Source organism: Phascolarctos cinereus, unplaced genomic scaffold (genome assembly GCF_003287225.1).
Source record: "Phascolarctos cinereus isolate Bilbo 61053 unplaced genomic scaffold, phaCin_HiC Scaffold_750;HRSCAF=1395, whole genome shotgun sequence".
NCBI classification, from domain to species: domain Eukaryota; kingdom Metazoa; phylum Chordata; class Mammalia; order Diprotodontia; family Phascolarctidae; genus Phascolarctos; species Phascolarctos cinereus.
The window spans coordinates 1-18,961 of NW_027556125.1; the positions used below are offsets into that span (position 1 = coordinate 1).

At 39.3% G+C, this 18,961-nt stretch overlaps 1 protein-coding gene across 1 annotated transcript; it reads left to right on the plus strand.

Moving 5' to 3' along the window:
- Nucleotides 1-1,025: 1,025 nt before the first annotated feature.
- Nucleotides 1,026-14,911, plus strand: LOC110204638 (DEP domain-containing mTOR-interacting protein-like). Its single transcript, XM_078147171.1, has 3 exons — nucleotides 1,026-1,181; nucleotides 9,626-9,696; nucleotides 13,018-14,911. The coding sequence occupies exons 1-3, from the start codon at nucleotides 1,097-1,099 to the stop codon at nucleotides 13,144-13,146; spliced, it is 285 nt and encodes a 94-aa protein (XP_078003297.1). The 5' UTR covers nucleotides 1,026-1,096; the 3' UTR covers nucleotides 13,147-14,911.
- Nucleotides 14,912-18,961: the final 4,050 nt, after the last annotated feature.

Sequence of the window (18,961 nt, forward strand, 5' to 3'; positions counted from 1 at the left end):
TCTAAACTATAGCAAATTAAAGGCCAGAAGAGCAGCTACTCTGTCCAGGTACCAGGACAATGATGAGGTGTGACAGCTGAATATAAGAGAGTAGGCTGAGAATCCTGATGCTTTTCTATAAAGCAGCAGAGCTCTCTGGGGCCTTTTAGTATATGAGCCAACATCCTTAACACACCAGTGTAGTCCCTGAGGGCATTGTTGTTTTCATCTATTGGTCCAATCCTGTTATTTCATTGGGCTCCCAGGGTGGAATCTCCCTCCACTGATGCATGTACAGGTATTATATAACTGTTATGTGCAGACATAGAAAGTTTTCCTGGGCCCTGAGTTGGTTTGCCCATGGGCGTATGGAAAGTGTATATTGGATATAGACTTGAACCCAGTTCTTTCCAACTACAAGCCAACCATTTATCTACTAGGCCATACTGCAGTTTTATGATGTTATATAATTATTGATGTTCACAGTGTCAATTACTCTCCCCTGAGATCAATGATGACAAGTTCACACAACTCATTTTCCCCCATAAGACTGCATTTTGATCCAATTATGAAATATTATCTTCTTAATTGACATAGACTTCATTTTAGTGCAATGGGAAACTGATTTCCTAAGTGGCTTCAAATAGCTGATTGTCTTCTCATGACTGAGAATCTCATTCCATGGTGGAGATCAAAAACAGGAATGGAAAACTAGTGAAGTCATCAAAGATTTAATTTCAAAAGCTTTGTCATGTTTTGCATGGCAAGCTTCTTCTCTGTGGAAGTGGGTGGCTAATCATTGAATCTTCAGTGAGCTGGCATTGCAGCTGTGCATTCGTTATCATTATTAGCTCATTAATATTGTAGCCAGCACAGTGACCACCACACTGTTACTGCATCTATAGCTTATTTTCATCTTTTAGGGAGCCTCACTGCTCATTCTTACTAGAGCTTGTGGCCTGCAACATGGAAGCAAATGTCTGTTGACTCCCAGCTTTCCTGACTAGCATGCTCCAGGTAGCGGGGACTGACCGCAGCGGCTCTGTTTGTTTTCTGGTTTTTCACAGTGAGCCCAAGCAAGGAGATCAAGATCGTGTCTGCAGTGAGAAGGAGCAGCATGAGCAGCTGTGGCAGCAGCGGTTACTTCAGCAGCAGCCCAACCCTCAGCAGCAGCCCCCCAGTGCTCTGCAACCCCAAGTCAGGTAAATGTCCCACCTCCTTTTGCAGCCCTCTCTGTAAACCCCGCCTCCATTTTGAATGTGTAGGAGTGCCCTGGAGTTTGACTTTTCCTGACTGTGAACAAATGAGGAGGTCCTTGCTGGTCCTCAGGATAGATCATAAGCTCCTTGAGGGCAGGGACTTTCTTTTGCCTCTTTTTGTATCCCAGCAGTTAGCACGGTGCCTAGCACATAGTAGGTGCTTAGTAAATGTTTATTAAATGATTACAATAAAGTAGAGATGGGATTCCATGCAGCCTAGAGTGAATTGGCCCTGGAGTTAGTTCCTATGAGGACCCTGGGTGGGTCCTTCCTGATTGTAGCCTTTGAGAAACTGATTAAACAGATAATGGAGAAACAGAGAAGAGTAGAGAAATAGAGTGGTATAATGGAAAATGCATTAGGTTTGGAGTCAAAGGACTTGGGTTCAAATCCCATTTCTGCTCTGTGTGACCTTGAGCAAGTCATTCAGTTTTCCGGCCTGAGATCTTCCTCTGTAAAATGAGGGAGTTGGATTACATTGTCTATTGAATCCCTTCTGGTTCTAAATCTATGATACTATTACTATGAATGAGCTTTTATAATTTTTTCAAAAATAGATTTTATTATTTATATGAAATTGTTCAGAAGTTGCTTCAGGATTATATTGTTGATTATACACACATATGGACAGGTGCAGTGGATAGAATGCTATTTTTACTTAAGGCCTTCTGTGTGTACAAAGTAAAAATCTGATCTCAGACACTTACCAGCCGTGTGACCTTGAGCAAGTCACTTAACCCTGCTTGCCTTAGTTTCCTCATCTCTGAAAATGAGCTGAAGAAGTAAATGGCAAACCACTCTAGTATCTCTGCCAAATAAACCCTAAAATGGGGTCGTGAAGAGTCAAAGATGACTAAACAAGGCATACTCATAAGAGAGATACATCTGCAAATATCTGGATTTTTTTTAACAATGCAGGATGAACACATGCATTCCTTAATCTGTGATAGCCTGAAGAGCAAAGTCATTAATTGATCAATAGTTATTTATTAAACTTTTTTTATGTTTCTGGCACTGTTCTTGGTGGTCACATGAAGACAAAAGTGAAGCAGGTTCCTGTCCTCAGAGGCTTACATTCTATTGAGGGAAACATGCACAAAATAAACACAAAGTACATTTTGTAGGGCAGGTGGGAGATAAGAAAAGACTTTATGTAGAAGGAGGGAATTGATCAGTTTTGAAAGAAACAAAGGAGACTAATAAGTATATAGGCCTCAGTTATTTCTGCTAGTTCTGTTCAACAGACATTAAATTACGATGGTGTGTAGAACACCGTGCTAGCTGCTGGGTGGGTGGTGGGGGTGACAAGATCCTTGCCCACAAAGCATTTGGGAGCTTGTAATACAATTGAAAGAGATCTGGATTTGGAAGAGCTGGGTTTGAATTCTGCATCTCTTACTGTCTACCTGGATGACCTTGAACAAGTCCCTTAATTTTGTCAGGCCTCAGTTTCTTCACCTGTAAGATGGAGTGGTTGCATTAAATTATCTCTAAAGTCCCATTCAGGTTGAAGGTCCCCTAAAGAGATAATCAGTAGGAATGAAACAAATCTGCCCAGAGTTTTCCTTTCTCTGGGCTGTAGTGGTATCCAAGTCTTATAGAGAAAGAAATTAAAAAAAAAAAACAGAAAGTCCAAGTGACCTCCTTCAGCAACTTGGATTTTTGCCTTCACAAAATGTCAGACCCTCTTCAACTCTTAGTGTGGCCTGTGTAGGCAATAATTAAATTTCTAAGAAGAGAAGCATGGTTGCCTTCATGGTGAATAAATGATTTGTTCATAAAATGATAGAGGAAGAAGCCAGCAATTGAATTATTTTAAAGAACATCAGAGAATTTTGAGGAATGCTCTTCATGCCCATAGCTGGCAAACAGCCATATTATTTGGGGCTAAGAGCAGAGCAGAGAAACAAATAAAGAAGGCTTTATTAGGCTACTGAAAGAAATTAAGGAAAGCTGTTGGAAAGTAGAAGAAGCCTGCAGGGGAACACAGTAAAAGCCATACAATCCTTGGCAGAATTCTGAAGTCAGCCTCTGTTGCCCTTCAGTCTCTGTTTCTGCATGGCCCCAACCCACTGCATTTTTGGCATCCTCCCCTCTTGCTACCCTGAAGAATGCCCAATCCCTTCCAGTAGACCAAAGGTTCTTAACTTGGGGTCCATGAACTTTTTTAAAAAAATAGATATTTTGATAACTGTTCAATAGAATACCTTTCCTTTGTAATCCTGTGTATTTTATTTATATATTTTAAAATGTTTTTCTTAAAAAGAAGTTTGTTGGTTTCACCAGATTGCCAAAGGGGATTCATGACACAAAAGAGGTTAAGAACTCCTGCTCTCTTCTTCTCCCCTAAACCTCAAAAACAAAACTTTGCATACACAGAAGGCCTTCAGTAAGTGTTGGTTAATTGATGAAAGCTTTTGTCCCGCCCCTCAGGGCCCTGCCAGGTGATGGCTGGTTTGATCATCTGATTCCTGTTATAATATTAATGGATGATAGCGACTTAATACCTTATCCTTTCCCTCCCACCCCAAGATAGCCGCTACGTTCAGTTTCTTAGTTGAAAGCAGTGATTGTTTTAGGAATTCTTAAATCACTTATCATAATGGGTCATTGGCAGAATTTGATATGCCAACTCACATTACCTAGGCTCTAATGTATTCTGCCTGTGCATATGGCCAGCCCAAAAGGTAGGGTTATTAACTGACCTTGTTTGGAGGCTGACGTGGACCAAATGTATAGAAAGGAGAATCGTGCTGAAGTGACACAGTTATGAAGGTGGATCAATATGTAAAATTTCTGAAGAAGAGAAAGACATCACAGGGAGGTGGAAAAAAATCTCAGGCCTTGCTGATGCTAAAAAAGGCAACCAAGAGAACATTGTTAACTATTGGCCTATGTGCCTGTTCTCCGTGCATGTAAAATCTTTATGAAAGTTATCTGTATACAAACTGAGCACATCTTTGATGAGAGTATTAATGAGAAGTATGCAAGCTTTTGCAGGTGATACTCACCGAGAACCACATCTTGACCACTTCACAATTGACTGAATAATATAGGACTATAAGATCTTACTGTGTTTATTATTTGTTGATTATTCTTAAAAAGCATATGATTTGATAGAGCAATATGATATCTTACAGGCTTTTTCAACAAAAGATCTCTTGTATATGCATTAAAAGCGTTCAAGATTTCTTGAATGTTATAACAATATATAACTCTGTTCTGTCACCATCTGATCCTTAGAGATATATATCTAGACAGATATAATAGATAACCCTGTTCAGTGACCTTCTGATCATAACATCTGGTGAGGCATAAACCAGGAAGATGTATGCCAGCCAGAGGTGTTCACCATCATGGATCAGAAAGCTCCAGTGCAGAGTCCAAGTTGAAGAGGGATTCCCTATGGACGGTGAGATCCTCCAGATGTTCCTGATTTTACAAGATATTGTGTTGACTTCATCAAGCCCAGGAACAATGAAGAGCCTCCTGGAAGAGATCTGTCATCACTCAAAAGAGTTTGGCTTGCTTATCCACGTAGAAAAGAAAGATCAAAGGGATAAAGAATGTCTGTTGCCCAGAATACCTGCATTTGGATGGACACCCAGTGGACCTTGGCCATCACTATGTATGTCTGGAACAGACAGTACATATGGATGTTGAATTGGCTCCAGAGTTGAAAAGGGGGAGGGGGAGAGTTGTTGTAATTGCCTTTGGGAAATTGCAAGACTCCCTCCCTTAATAACCCCAAGATTTTCATGAAACCTAGCAGCAGCTAGGAGGCATAGTGGTAGAGCCCTGGCCTGGAGTCAGGAAGATCTGAATTGAAGTTGGCCTTGGATACTTACTAGCCGTATCCCTCTAGGTAAGTAATTTTACCTGTTTGCTTCAGTTTCCTGGACAAGGGGAGCCGTTAATAGCACCTACCTCCTAGGGTTATTATGAGGATCAAATGAGATAGTAATAGCACAGTGCTTGGTACATCATAGGCACTTAATAAATATTTGTTCCCTTCCCCTGACATCCCCTTAAAAGCAAAGGCCCATTTTAAAAATCTCAGCATTCTGGGGTAGCTGGGTGGCACAGTAGATAGAGCCCCGGCCCTGAAGTCAGGAAGACCTGAGTTGAAATCCGGCCTCAGATCAAACACTTGACACTTACTAGCTGTGTGACCCTGGGCAAGTCACTTAACCCCAATTGCCTTAAAAAAAAAAACCAACAAAAAAAAAATCTCAGCATTCTGCAGGTGTTGCTATATGGCAGTATAAGAGCTTCAAAGGTTTTAAAATGAATCTCACACAAAGAATAAGCACAGAGTGGGTGGGAACAGACTGCTACATTCAACCAAAGAGGAAGGACAGGCATAGGAAATGTCCTCAAGGAATTGTATGGCAAGAAAAGAAGGTGGGCTGGTCAAATGGCAAGGCTGATGGGCTCCATGTGAGCAGCCAGAGCAGTCCATTGTTTTCCTTGGGTTATTGGGAGAGAACAAGGAAAACCATTAGCACGTTGGGTGGATTTCCTGGGACAAATTTATTATTGTTAACAATAGCAATAGCTAACATTTATGTAGCACTTCATCCTTTTTTATCCTTACAACGTAAGATCACAATAAGGAATAAGATGTGCTTATTGTGCTGATTTTACAGATGAGAAAACTGAGTCTGGGAGGTTAAGTGATTTGTATAAGATCACAGAGCTAGTAAATGGCTTCCTGATTCCAAACCCAGGGCTCTATCCATTCATTATGTGGCCTCTTTGCCTCTGGGGGGACATAGACAAGGGCCAGACAGGATAGGCACAATTGGACAGGTTGTGATTTGGATCACTGGAGGGACCTCGAGAATCAATGAGACCACAAATTCATTTGAGTATTCTTAGTCACTTGGTAACAGACTCAGTCATTTGTACCAGTTAAACTAGAAATGCTGCCAGTACCCTCTAAATGTCCTTTCTAGGGAAAAAGCAGCCCCTTATCCAAAAGTGATGAGATCACAGATTCATTTGATTATTACCTCTGCCAAGAACTTTAACCTTTAACCTCTTTGGGTTTCAGGTTTATGATCGTAAAATGAGGGGATCTCTTGTGTCTTTTAAATGTCATGATTCTGTGATGAGCTGGTCAGCAAGGTGGGAAATTCGCCCCCAAAATGTGCATAACCCTCAATACAGATTTCATATACATATATATATATATGCATGTATGTATGTGTATATACATATATATATTATATATATATGTATGCATGTATGTATGTATACATATACACATGTCAATACAGGTAATGCACATAGACTTATCAATCAGTCAATAATGTAGGACTGGGAGGATAGTGTTACCCCTGACTGTAATAGAGAAAGTTAAAGGTGGGGAGAGGTTAGGGGGAAAGATAATGAGTTTAAGATGTCTACTGGACAGTCATTTCAAGATGTTTGAAAGGCATTTGGAGACTCAAGACTGGAAGTCGGTAGAGAGGTTAGGGCAGCATAGGTAGATTTGAGAATCACCAATATAGATGTGGCAATGAAATCCCTGGGAAGTGATGAGATCACCATTTAACTGGACTTTATTATGTCCCCTGGTACATATGGATGGTCCTAAGCAGGTGTAGAATAAGCACCATTATGTATGGTCTATTTTAGTTTTTCAGGGAACCAGGTGTAAAAATTCACTAGATGGGCTTGAAAGTTCAGCTCACCAGCCTTCTGCCTGGCCTTTGGATTTCTGCACCTTTACTTGGGAACAGAACACGCATAGTGTTGTTTGACAGGGGAAGAAGACAACTTGAGCTGTTGAAAATGGATCCATCAGATCAGAAGCTTAATTCTGTTTTGTAAGCATATTAAAAATTTAATAGCTAACATTTTATAGCACTTTATCTTATTTGATCCTCACAGCAGCCCTGTAAGGTAGTGCTCTTATTAGCCTTCTTTTATAGATTTATGTCTTTTGTGCCTTGAAGAGTAAATAAAAGTAAACTTAATCACCAGATAAAAACCTGGCATTTTACTACCCTGGCCAAACATTTTACTGTTCTGACAGTGGGCTGTAAAATAAGCTTTATTTTCCTAAAGTTTTGAAAATACCAGTAGAGTTACAGGAGAAAATGTGTAGCTAACCAAATTCATCACAGGTTAAACCAACTTAATTCCTTATTTATTGACTGTGATTTGGAAGTAATTCAGATTCTCCAAGAGTCAATAATTTCAGTAATCTAGATTTTTATTTAATTTGTCCTTTCAGATATGCACATTTTATCCAGTAGCACGTGGAGGGGAGGGGCGGGAGTCCAATGGACTTTGATTTTTCTACAGGGGATGTATGGGAGTATCCTTGTTGGTACTTCCTAGTATCAGTAAGTTAAAAAAAAATAGAGTTGAGCTAACAATGAAAAGAGAACCCTATTGCCAATAGGCCTGACTACAAAAGTCATTGAGAATCCCTCTGCAGTATCTGGTTTCTTAAGAATGCCGCTAATAAGTTAGGAGGAAGGAAGAAGTGGGTGGGATTTGAGGCCCAGATAAAAATGTGCTGAATATTTTACCATTTAAAAGGAAAGGCTTCAAGAAAAATTAGGTGAACTTATTAGCTTGTTTTGAATCTTTCTGGTTGCATTAAGCAAGAGGATGGCTGGGGTATTTTAAAATTATTGTTCATGTTGCAAGTTTTTTATGAATGAACATGGTCTGTCAATGTTCCTCTGAGTTAAGCTAATTCAATTTAATTCCACAAAAAATTATTAAATGTTATGTTCCAAGCATAGCACTTAGCACAATGCCTAGTACATAGTAGGTATTAAATGCATATCGACTCGACAAGGTAAAGGGATACAAAGACAAAAAAATACAAAATACATAAACGATGAATATATAAATATTTAAAAGTCTCTGCCCTCCAGAAGCTTACATTCTACTGAGAAAAGGAAATATAGTATGTTCTATCAAATTGATAATAAATTTTAGTAAAATTAGAGTAAAATAAATACCAAGTAACCTTAACAGAGAGGGTATGCCAAAAACTGGACATTTGGAAAGGCCTCACATGGGAGGTGGCAACTGAGCTGAGCTTTATAAGGAAGCCAGAATTTCTAGGAGAAGGAATTGGGAAGGGAATGCATCTCAGATATGGGGTACAGTTAAGTGGGAGATGGAAGGCTATATATTGAAACCAGTTAACTGGTCGGTTTGGTTAGAATGGGGAATACTGGAAAGGAGGTAACATATAATAATACCAAAAAGTTAGATGGGAGCCAAATTGTGAAGTTTTAAATGTGAGATTAATGATTTTGTGTGATGATTTTGATCCTAGAGGAAATAAGGAACCACTAAAATTTTGAGAAGGAAAGTAACATGATTAGATCTGTGTATTGGAAAAGGAAGAGATTAGAAGCAGAGAGACCAGTTAAGAGACTTGAAAAAATTCAAGCCAGGGGTGATGAGAGCCTGAGCTAAGGTAGAGGGGGTGTTTTTACTTTTTACTTCTCTCTGTCCTCATTCAAGAAAGATACCCAAACTAGAAGCAACAAGGCTGTTTTCCTATCTCTCGCTCTCTCAGGAACAAGTTGCCAATGCTGACATGCAGCTCAAAATTCTCAAAGTTTATTCTTGTTCTGAGAAATCCCCAGTTTTATCTCTGTCACTTATGAGCAAGAGAGATAAAATGGAGAATGAGATATTCCCAAATAGTTGAGCATTTGTTTTAGAGCACAAAAATTGAGCCTTGCCATATAGCATTTAGAAATATTTGTGAGTTTAGATAAGTAATTTCATCTCTCTCTGGACTTCATTTTCTTCAACTGTACAGTGAGGAGGACTGGATCATTTCTAGGATGCCTTCCATCTCTTAAAAAAAAGTTCATGATTCTATAATATATGCCATTTTCTTATGATATCATATGGTAAATATCATTAAGGGCTTTTTGGGGTATTCTCAATATTTTCATGGAACTGAAGAAGAAAATGTTGCAATAATTAAAATAATCAAGTCGTGATTGAATGACAGGCCATCCCAGAGTCTATTAAAAGAGGAAACAGTGGGATAAGTAGGTAGTTGGGTGTTATCTGACTTTTTTTAGAGTAGCTGAAATTTTCAATATAATGAGGAAAGGGAGGAAAACCCATTCTTGAGTAATTATTGATCAAGAGTACAGCCACAGTGATACACTGTGTCTTCATCCAGGTACATATAGTAGCTGGATCATTGGCACATCCTTTGAATAAGGAAGGCCTTTATAACTTGGTTCAATATCAAATATTCATGAAATCTCAAATTAAAAAACCGACAAAGCCTGAGATCTGGAAAAAATAACAAAGTACATTTTACATGAGTTTTGTGAAATATTTGCTTCTTTAAGCTTATATTAAATAACCTATGTCTGTTTTCACAGTGTTAAAGAGACCAGTCACTTCTGAAGAACTCCTGACACCTGGGGCGCCATATGCAAGAAAGACTTTCACTGTAGGTACTTTAGTTATTTTCCTGTGCCATTTGGTGTATGGATTGTAAACTGCTGTGAAAGTGACTTTCTGATTTTGTTTTGGTATAATGACTACATGTATAAATGAGTTAACATGTAAAGAATTTGGTAAGCCTTAAAGTGCTAGTATTATAATTATTAATATGGTTATTATTATATTAATTATATCCATATTTGTAGTAATTATAATTACTAATATATAATTATATATAACCATAATTAGAAATAATTATGTAACAAAATATGTTGATATTTATATATTATTATATTTCATGTAAAATACACGAATAATTATAAAATATAATATATAATTGTGATGGCTAATATATTAAATATTGTTATATTAATAATTATAAAAAAATTCTTGGTCTTTGGGCATTTGCATCACAAATGTGTTCACAGAAAAAGGAACTAAAAATGTTGCAATTATACTGGCATTGTTCCATGTTTCCATGTTGTTCTGTTCAATGTGTGCTATTAATCTAAAAAAAAAAAGCACTAGCCAGACATGATTACACTTGAATTACAAATAGTACAATCCTCTTGAACTGAAGTTAAATTCTGAGAAAAATCTAGACGAATTAGAGGGATCAGTATGGGAGATTATCAAGGAAAGAAGAAAGAGCAGAGATAGACTGTACTGTATTTATAAAAACATGGCGCTAGCAAAGCAGAGTTGAATATGGAATCAGAACACATTAGTTTGAATCTTCCTTCTGCTACTTACTACCCGTGTGACCATAAGTCAATTAATTTTTTTGTCCCTCAGTTTCCTCACCTACAAATGAGGAGGTTTAACTAGATGATCTCTGAGGATCTTTCTCAAGTGATTATATCTTGAGTCTATGAAGGGAAACAGTGCTTTTGATAATGTAGCTTTACCTTAGTTACATTCACCAGACTATCACACTGAACTCAAGCAACCACAGATGTTGGGAAACATTTCCTAACAAATAGAAATATCCTAAAATGGAATGGGCTGCTTTAGGAGGGTAGTAAGTTCCTTCTCGATGAAGGTCTTTAAGGAAAGGCTGGATAACCACCATTTGTTGGGTAGGGCTTACTAGGATTCCTTTTGTTTATAGGTTGGATTAGGTTGCCACTGAGTTCTTTTTCAACTCTGAGATTCTGTGATCCTGTAAGACATGTCTATCACCTCCTACTCTAGCCAGAAGAAACAAAAACGTCCCACGTGGATAATGGCTCTTGGTGGTTGGCCTGGTGAATAATAAAATCGGATCCAAAAATCTCTTCCCCCTGCCTCTTTTCTTTTCCCTCAAAAGAACTGCCACACGAAACTTTCTCATTTCTTCCAACTTTCCTTCAATTTCAGCTCACACAATCACTTTTTCCAGGACGCATCTATATCCTCTTTAACTCCCTTCCTCTTTTTTTTCTTTTTCTCTTTGAAAATGTCCACAGTGACCTTGAGAAAATCTCTTCATGCCTCTTCTTCCCCACCCCCCACCTAACACCTTTTTCTGTTCAATTTCAGACATGAGAAATAATGGCTAAGTGTGAGGCCCAGGCAGTGATACACCTGTACAAAGTAAAAGCTACGTGTTTTTAAATGGAATTAGATATAATAAAACTTCCCAAACCCTTGAAATTTCTCTTCTAAATCCCCACACTTTTCAATCTACCTTTATATCCTCCATTGTTAAACCTACTTCTTCTCAAGCACCAATGCTCAAAATAATATTAAGTCATTTTATTGGTGTTTCTGTTTTGAGTAAATACTATCATATTTTTGTCCTGTGGTATTATTTTTCATCACAATGTGCACTATTTTAGCTACATTAAATGGGTTAAATGCTTACAGGCTAGCATGGGAACTTAACCATTATAAATAAAACATTATTTCTATGAGGAAATGTGTTTGAAACAGCCAACTTAGAGTCTTTTAGAATATGATCTGCATGCAAGTCAAGTACTTCTCTATATCTCTTTTTAAAATTTATTTTATTCGCTGTATCTTTTTAAGAAAACTATTTTTGTATTACCTTTTTAAAAAATAACTTTCACACCTCGAATCTACCTTTTTCGCAAATAGAACATTCCCTTGTAACAAAGAAATAGAGTTAAGGAAAACAAACCAGTATAATGGCCATGCTTGATAATGTATGCCTCATTCTGCAACTGTAGTTTACCACTTTTCCCCTAAGAGATAGTGGACATGTTTTATTTCCAGTCCTCTGAAGTGAAGATGGTCACTGTGTTAATCAGAATTCTAATGTTTTTCAGTGTTGTTTTTCGTTACGTTATTGTGGTCATTCACATGCCTTCTGCACAAAGAAAACTTTGAGGAGAGTCAATTGCAGGGTTCCTCCTTTGTCTAGACTTGTGATTTCATAGGTCTGCATTATTCTGATCCTTCATGTATAACTGAGAGTTTTAGAGAGTTCCCTGGGAGGCACTTAGAGGTCTGGTGGCTTGCACAGGAACACACAGCCAGTACATGTCAGAGCTAGGACTTAAACACCAGCCGTTCATACTGTATAAATATTGGCCAGGTAAGCTAGGTGACACAGTGGATAGAGTGTTGGGCCTGGAGTCAGGAAGACTCACCTTCTTGAGTTCAAAGCTCGACTTAGACTATTAGTTGTGTGATCTTGGACAAATCACTTAACCCTGTTTGACTCAGTTTCCTCATCTGTAAAGTGAACTGGAGAAGGAAATGGCAAACAACTCCAGTATTTTTGCCAAGAAAACCCCCAATGGGGTCACGAAGAGTGGAACTTGACAGAAATGACTGAACAACAACAACAACAAATACCAGCCATCAGGATGATTATTATTCTGCTAAGTTATCTTGATAATGTGATCAGTTCAGGGTAGGTAAATAGTTAAACCTGAAGCAGAGACAAGCTTTGTCATATCTGGTGCTTGAGAGAGGCAGCTCAGTATAATGGGGAAAATATAAGATCTAGAATCAGGACACATGTGTAAGTCTCATCTTTGATGTTTCATAGAGGTATTATTGTGAGCAAGCCATTTATCTTCTCTGGGCCTTAGTTTTCTGATCTAAAAAATGGAGTTACTATGAAATGTACCAGCCACCTTATAGGACTGTTGTGAGACAACCTAAACTAAATCTGAATGAACAAGAGTAATAATTGTTTATTTTCTCCCCCCCCTCCAACCCCAGCACTTAGCACAGTGCCTGGCACATAGAAGCTGCTCAATAGATGTTTATTGATTGATCTGTTGATTTTCCTTCTCCCTTGAAAAGAAAGGTGAATTACAAGGTGTTTTCCAAAGATTCCTAATTGAATTTTTTTCCCTTCTCCTGTGGGTCCTAGATTGTTGGTGATGCAGTGGGATGGGGCTTTGTTGTAAGAGGAAGCAAGCCATGTCATACAGGCTGTGGATCCCAGTGGCCCAGCAGCTGCAGCTGGAATGAAGGTATGTCTATCTTGTCTTTATCCTAATAGTCTTTTGTATCTACCTGTTGTTACAATTTCTATTTTGTATTGCTCTGTTGGGTCTCAAGTCTCTATGGCTTTATCACGTGCCCTAATATAGACATGGCTTTTTGTTCCATCCTGCTGCCCTCCTCAGCCTGCCCTTCACCTCACTCCTACACTCATGCTTCAGCCTCTTTGATGTCTAAGCTTTTCTTTTGGCAGAGCAACCTCTAAATGACTTGCTTTGGATTAGAAGCAGGAGTGGGGAACCTTCAGCCTTGAGGACACATGTGGCCCTCTAGATCCTCAGTTGCAGTTCTGTGAAGTTTGGATTCAGTCAAAGGGCGTAGAGGGTCACGTATGGTCTCGAGGCTGCAGGTTTAAAGGCATACATAAAAAATTTCAAGGGCAACATTATCTATTGCAGGAGTCAAAAAAGGCCCCTTATGGGAGAAAAAAACTGAGCTGAGCTTTGAGGGAAATAGGGTTTCTAAAGAGCAGAGGCAAGGAGATAGAATATTTCAGGCAGTGGGGTTACAGCTTGTGCAAAGAAATGGAGAGAAGAAATTTAATGTCCACCCTACCATTTCCACACTGTGCTGCCTGCGCTCTGGCTGTTATCTTCATCTCACACTGCCCTCCACCCTCCCAGCCCCCCCGACCATGCCCCAGACTTTGGATTTGGCTCCAGAACTAGACCTTCACCCGAACTCCAACTCCAGGCCCAGCTCTCTATCCACTGTGTCACCTAGCTATGAGAGGTAGAGAGGGATTGATAACCTGGATAAGGGTGGTTTTAGTCCAAGAAGAGAGAAGGGGATGAATGGAAAGCATGTTACAGAAGAAAAATCAACAAGTGTTAGCAACTGATTGTATTTGGGAAGTGAGAGAGAATGATAGTTAAAGATAACTCCAAGATTGTGATGCAGATCTGAGTGACTGGAAGAATGGCCGTGCCTTCCAAAGAAATAGGGAAGTTAAGAAAAGGAGTGACCAAGGCTAATGAAGTTCTAGACATGGAGTTATCCAAATGGAAATGACCAGCAAGAAGTTGGAGATATAAGATTGAAATAAGAGGGAGAGACAGAAACAGAGATAGAGACACAGAGAGACAGGGACAGAAAGAGAGAGTAGTCAATCAGTAAACATTTATTAAGTACCTACCATGTGCCAGACATTGTGCTAAGTGCTGTTCAGATCTGGCCTCAGATACTTATTAGTTGTATAATTCTGGGCAAATCACCTGCCTCAATCTCCTCATCTGTTAAATGGGGACAATAATAGCAGCTACCTCCCAGGGTTATTGTGAGGACCAAATGAGATAGTAATTGTAAAACACTTAGCAGATATCTGGCACATAGGAAATGCTATATAAATGTTAGTTATGATTAGCTATTGCTTATGTAGATTTGGGAGTCTTCTGCATAGTGATGACAACTGAATCTATGAGCACTTATGAGGTCACCAAGAAGAAAGAATATATATAGAAAAGTAAAGGACTGATGACCAAGCCTTGGGGTACACCCATCCATATGGAAATGAATGATGGCCCTAGTCAGGACAGAGGGGTGTCACCAAATCCCAGCGAGACAGTATGCAGAAGGAAGATTTTTTTTCAACTATGTCACGTGCTACAGAGAGGTCAAGAAAGAGAAGCACTTATCATTCCCCCTGCTCATCCTCCTGTGTGTATGCTAACACTCCAGGAATTGAAAGGACAGCAGCAGGTAAGAATTAAAAAGCAGCAGAGAGCGTGGTTGACGTCCCAGACCCAGAAGAGCGGGCCAGTCTTTTCCAGAAGCTTAATCTACTCATTCTCTTGAAGGGCTGTGGAGTCCCCTGGGGAATACAACTCACTGGATGGTGGGGAGCCCTGCTGTGGGGGTGGGGAGAGCTGTGCAGAAGGATTATTGGCAGTGCGGGCTTGTCTTACAGTTCAGTGCCATCCCTGCGGCATCGTGGTGGTGGGCACAACACCAAAGAGACTTGAAGAAAGAAAATTGGCAGGAATTAAAAAAGGGCGAGAATTTGTCTGTGTGCCAGGACTGAACATTTCAATTTGTAATGGAACTCTTGGCCACAGGAAGGATTTTCTATTTTATTTCCACAGAGATGTACCTAGCAGAGTTTATTTTTGGAAGATTGCCGTGGTTTGTACTGTGCAGGTTCTTTGTTTATGAAACGTATGGTTGCTCATTTCTTTCACTTTAAGAGTATTTCCTTTCCTTTCCTTTCCACTGAGCTGGGTACTTATGGAAAGGCAAGGACTTATCCCTCAGTTAAATGTGTCTTTTCACTTAATTAAATTCACTTTGAGTAATATTTGTTGAGTGGCTGATGTAGTGGTGGTAAGCATTATCAATTGAATAATTACCGAATTTTAACCCTCAAATAGGACATGTAGTGTTGAGGAACTGAAGTAGAATGCTTTGAAAAGGGGCCCAATTCACCATACACTCCAAACCCTAGTATGTGTCCTGCCTCAGACATTTACTGGCTATTTGACTTTGGGCTAGTCCCTTGACTACTGTGTCTCGGTTTTCTTCATTTGTAAAATGGGGATAATAATGTCATCTACCTCACAGGGTTGTTATGAGGATCAAATGAGATAATATGTATATAAAGTGCTTTCCATCCTTAAAGTGCTATGTAAGTGCTAGCTATTATTATTATTATAGATAGTTTTCTACACTATGGAGTTAGGCTAAATTTAGGTGCTTTTTTCTGAAATTATTGGATTTTTAGATTATTTTAATTTTTTGCCAAACATTCATTACTGGTATAAGGGTAGGGGTCAATTAAGTCAATCAGTCAAGTTAACTCATCCCACTTAAAGTAAGTGTCAAATGCTAGACCCATTACTCAGAAAGTTTGGTTCAGATTGGTCAAGAAAATGTCCTTTGGGTCATCTGTACAATATTGAAGCCACTTCAGAACCAAAAGATTCAAGCATTTGGAGTCTTCTGTTGAAAGCCTCCCTTGGGGGGAGGAGAAGAGTTCCAGCCTCAGGTCTTGGCCTCCACGTAAATCCCCACCCCGTTTGACCAGAAGAAGACCTTGTGAATTTAAGTGTCCTGGTCGTATCCCTAGAATAGTGACTTCTAGTGTCAGTGCCTGAATCAAGGAGCTGAGGATGGACTGGATACTGAGAGGAAAGGCACATTCAAGAATCTACAAGAAGCCCTATAGAAAAGCTGTATCTTCCCTGAGGGAAATATCTTGAGAACTTCATCAAAAAGACTTCCTGGAGCTGTGAATTACCCCCATGCTGTATTGAACTCTCTAAGCTCGAGCCCCAATTTCCTCTGGACTTCTTAGTGTGTACTTATGGAGAATGAATCACAGACATGGAGTTTTGTACAAATTGCTTTTACTGTGGCCACCTTAGTAAATACCTTTGAGACTAAAAGCTAATTACAACTTACCAAGCAATTGATATCAACTGATAAGCATTGGGAGGGAACACACCAGTGGGGCCTCATAAACTATGTTGTTATTGTTGTTCAGTTGTATCTGTCTCTTTGTAACCCCATTGGGGGTTTTCTTGGCAGAGATAGTGAAGTGATTTGCCATTTCCTTCTCCACCTCATTTTACAGATGAGGAAACTGAGACAAACAGGGTTAAGTGACGTGCCTGGGGTCACACTCCTAATAAGTGTCTAAGGCCAGATTTGAATTCAGGAAGAGGAGTCTTCCTGACTCTAGGCCTGGCACTATGTCCATTGCACCACCTTGCTGTGGTATAGTTTTAGAACGACATTCCTCTCATCCTCCTAGACTCTAAAGGAACAAGTAGCTAATCTGTGGGGACCCAGCCTGCCGGGGTAAATGGGGGGTGTGAGAACAGCTTCAGAATCTGTGTTACAGTAAAATTTGGTTCAAATTTATGGAATTTAGCAACTCGATAAGAAGGAAGAAAGGAAGGAACGGAGGGAGGAAGGGAGCAAAAAAAGAGGGAGAGGGAAGAAGGAAAGAAAAGAGAGAAAGGAAGGAAGGAAAGAAGGAAAAGAGAGGAAGGAAGGAAAAAAAGAAAAAATCTAATTAACTTGAATTTTATTTACCATTCATAATTTCTTCCAGTTTTTCTAATATACTTGCAGTTATTCTGACATTATTATCATCATTCATGAGCACATGGACAGCTAGGTTGCTCAGTGGCTATTACACTAGATTTGAAGTTGGGAAAATCTGAGTTTGAACCTGGCCTTACCATCTGTGTGACCTTGGGCAAGTCACTTAATGTCTCTCAGCCTCAGGTTCCTCACCTGTAAAATAGAGATGATAATAGTACCTAACTCATAGGGAGGTTGTGAGCATCCAAAAGAGATAACATATGTAAATGTTTTGTAAACCATAAAGCACTACATAAATGCTAGTTATTATTATTTTGCCGTGTTTTTTTCATTTGGCATTATTTTATATAAGGGATTTTGTTTTTCAATCGTGTCTGACTCTTTGTGACCGCATTTGGTGTTTTCTTGGCAAAGATACTGGAGTGGTTTGCCATTTTCATCTCCAGCTCATTTGACAGATGACAAAGCTAAGGCAAACAGGGTTAAATGACTTGCTCAGCATCACAGAGCCAATAAGTGTCGGAGGTCAAATTTGAACTCAGATCCTCCTGATTCCAGGGCCCATGCCCTGGAATCCATTGTGCCACCTAGCTGCCCCTTTGTTCATTCTGAAGGATAAAAGTTTGATAACTTCAAAAAGCTTAAAGACTCCAGCCTCAAAGCAGTTTCTTCTGTGATCCTATAGTCAGTCAATACTGCATTGCAATGAGTAACTGTAACAGTGGGAACATTATGTCTGATTACAGGTATAGCCTGTGCAGAGTAGCCAGAGATTTGAACTTGGAATTGGCTATTTCCTAGCCTGCCAGGTTGTGTGCCTGTTGCTCCCAATTCTTTAATATTTAACAAATCCTTATAGTTAAATGTTGGTGGCTTAAGATGAGGTAGAAGTGTGATCAAGTTGTCTAAATAGCAGTAAACTGTGAGAGAAGATTGATGGGAACAGCAGCTGTAAATATTTTTATCTGCTCCTTTTGGAGACAGTAACAGAGAGGAGCCCTTACCAATCCATCACTACTGTCAGAAATTCTATTTATATCATGCAAAACTTTCTTCCCATCTTCTGATTCCTCTAACTGAATAGTGAGTAATTTCTTTCATTAAGTCCTCAATAGCCTTCAATAGCTCCCTGTTGCCTCCTGAATCAAAATACAACTCAAACCTCTTCATGATCTGGCCCTTCCTTGTTACCACTTAATTTTATGTCACCTTTCTCCTCTCTAGTCTAGTTTCTTTACTGTCCTGCTTATACAAGGCATTCCAAAAATTTTGATTCAGTTTTAAATTTCAAATACACTAAGATTTTTGGAATGTTCTCTACTATGGCCTTATGCCAAACTCTCCACTCATGCCCTGCTTCGTGCATCTTTCAATTATATTCTTCTCACTTAGATTTTTTTGAGGGAGGGGGAGGAAAAAGAGAAAATAATTAAAATGACTTCTTTTTAAATGAGGAGGCACAACACTACAGGAAATAGTTTCCTACGTCCTATCACAAAAACCCCAAGCTGGTGTCCTGTTGATAAATGAATGCCTATTCAGTTCCGATACACCATGGTTGGTAAAGTCAAGAAGGCCACATGTTCTGCTGGACCTTGCTTGTTTAAGATCAAATAAAGAAAGTGACAACTGTGATTTTTGGCCCTGTTCTACCTGGTAGGGATTTGCTCTTGAGGCTCCAAGGTGAGAGCTGTAAAGTCGTTTTGTGTTCTTGGACTTGCCTGAGCAAGCTGAGGAGACACGATGCAGCTTTTGTGCATTCATGG

What these genes read in the sequence shown, in the direction of transcription:
- LOC110204638 (XM_078147171.1), top strand. Translation starts at nt 1,097, where the DNA reads ATGAGCAGCTGTGGCAGCAGCGGTTACTTCAGCAGCAGCCCAACCCTC. An exon ending in GCTCTGCAACCCCAAGTCAG is followed by an intron (nt 1,182 to 9,625) that starts GTAAATGTCCCA and finishes CTGTTTTCACAG; the next exon opens with TGTTAAAGAGACCAGTCACT. An exon ending in ATGCAAGAAAGACTTTCACT is followed by an intron (nt 9,697 to 13,017) that starts GTAGGTACTTTA and finishes TGTGGGTCCTAG; the next exon opens with ATTGTTGGTGATGCAGTGGG.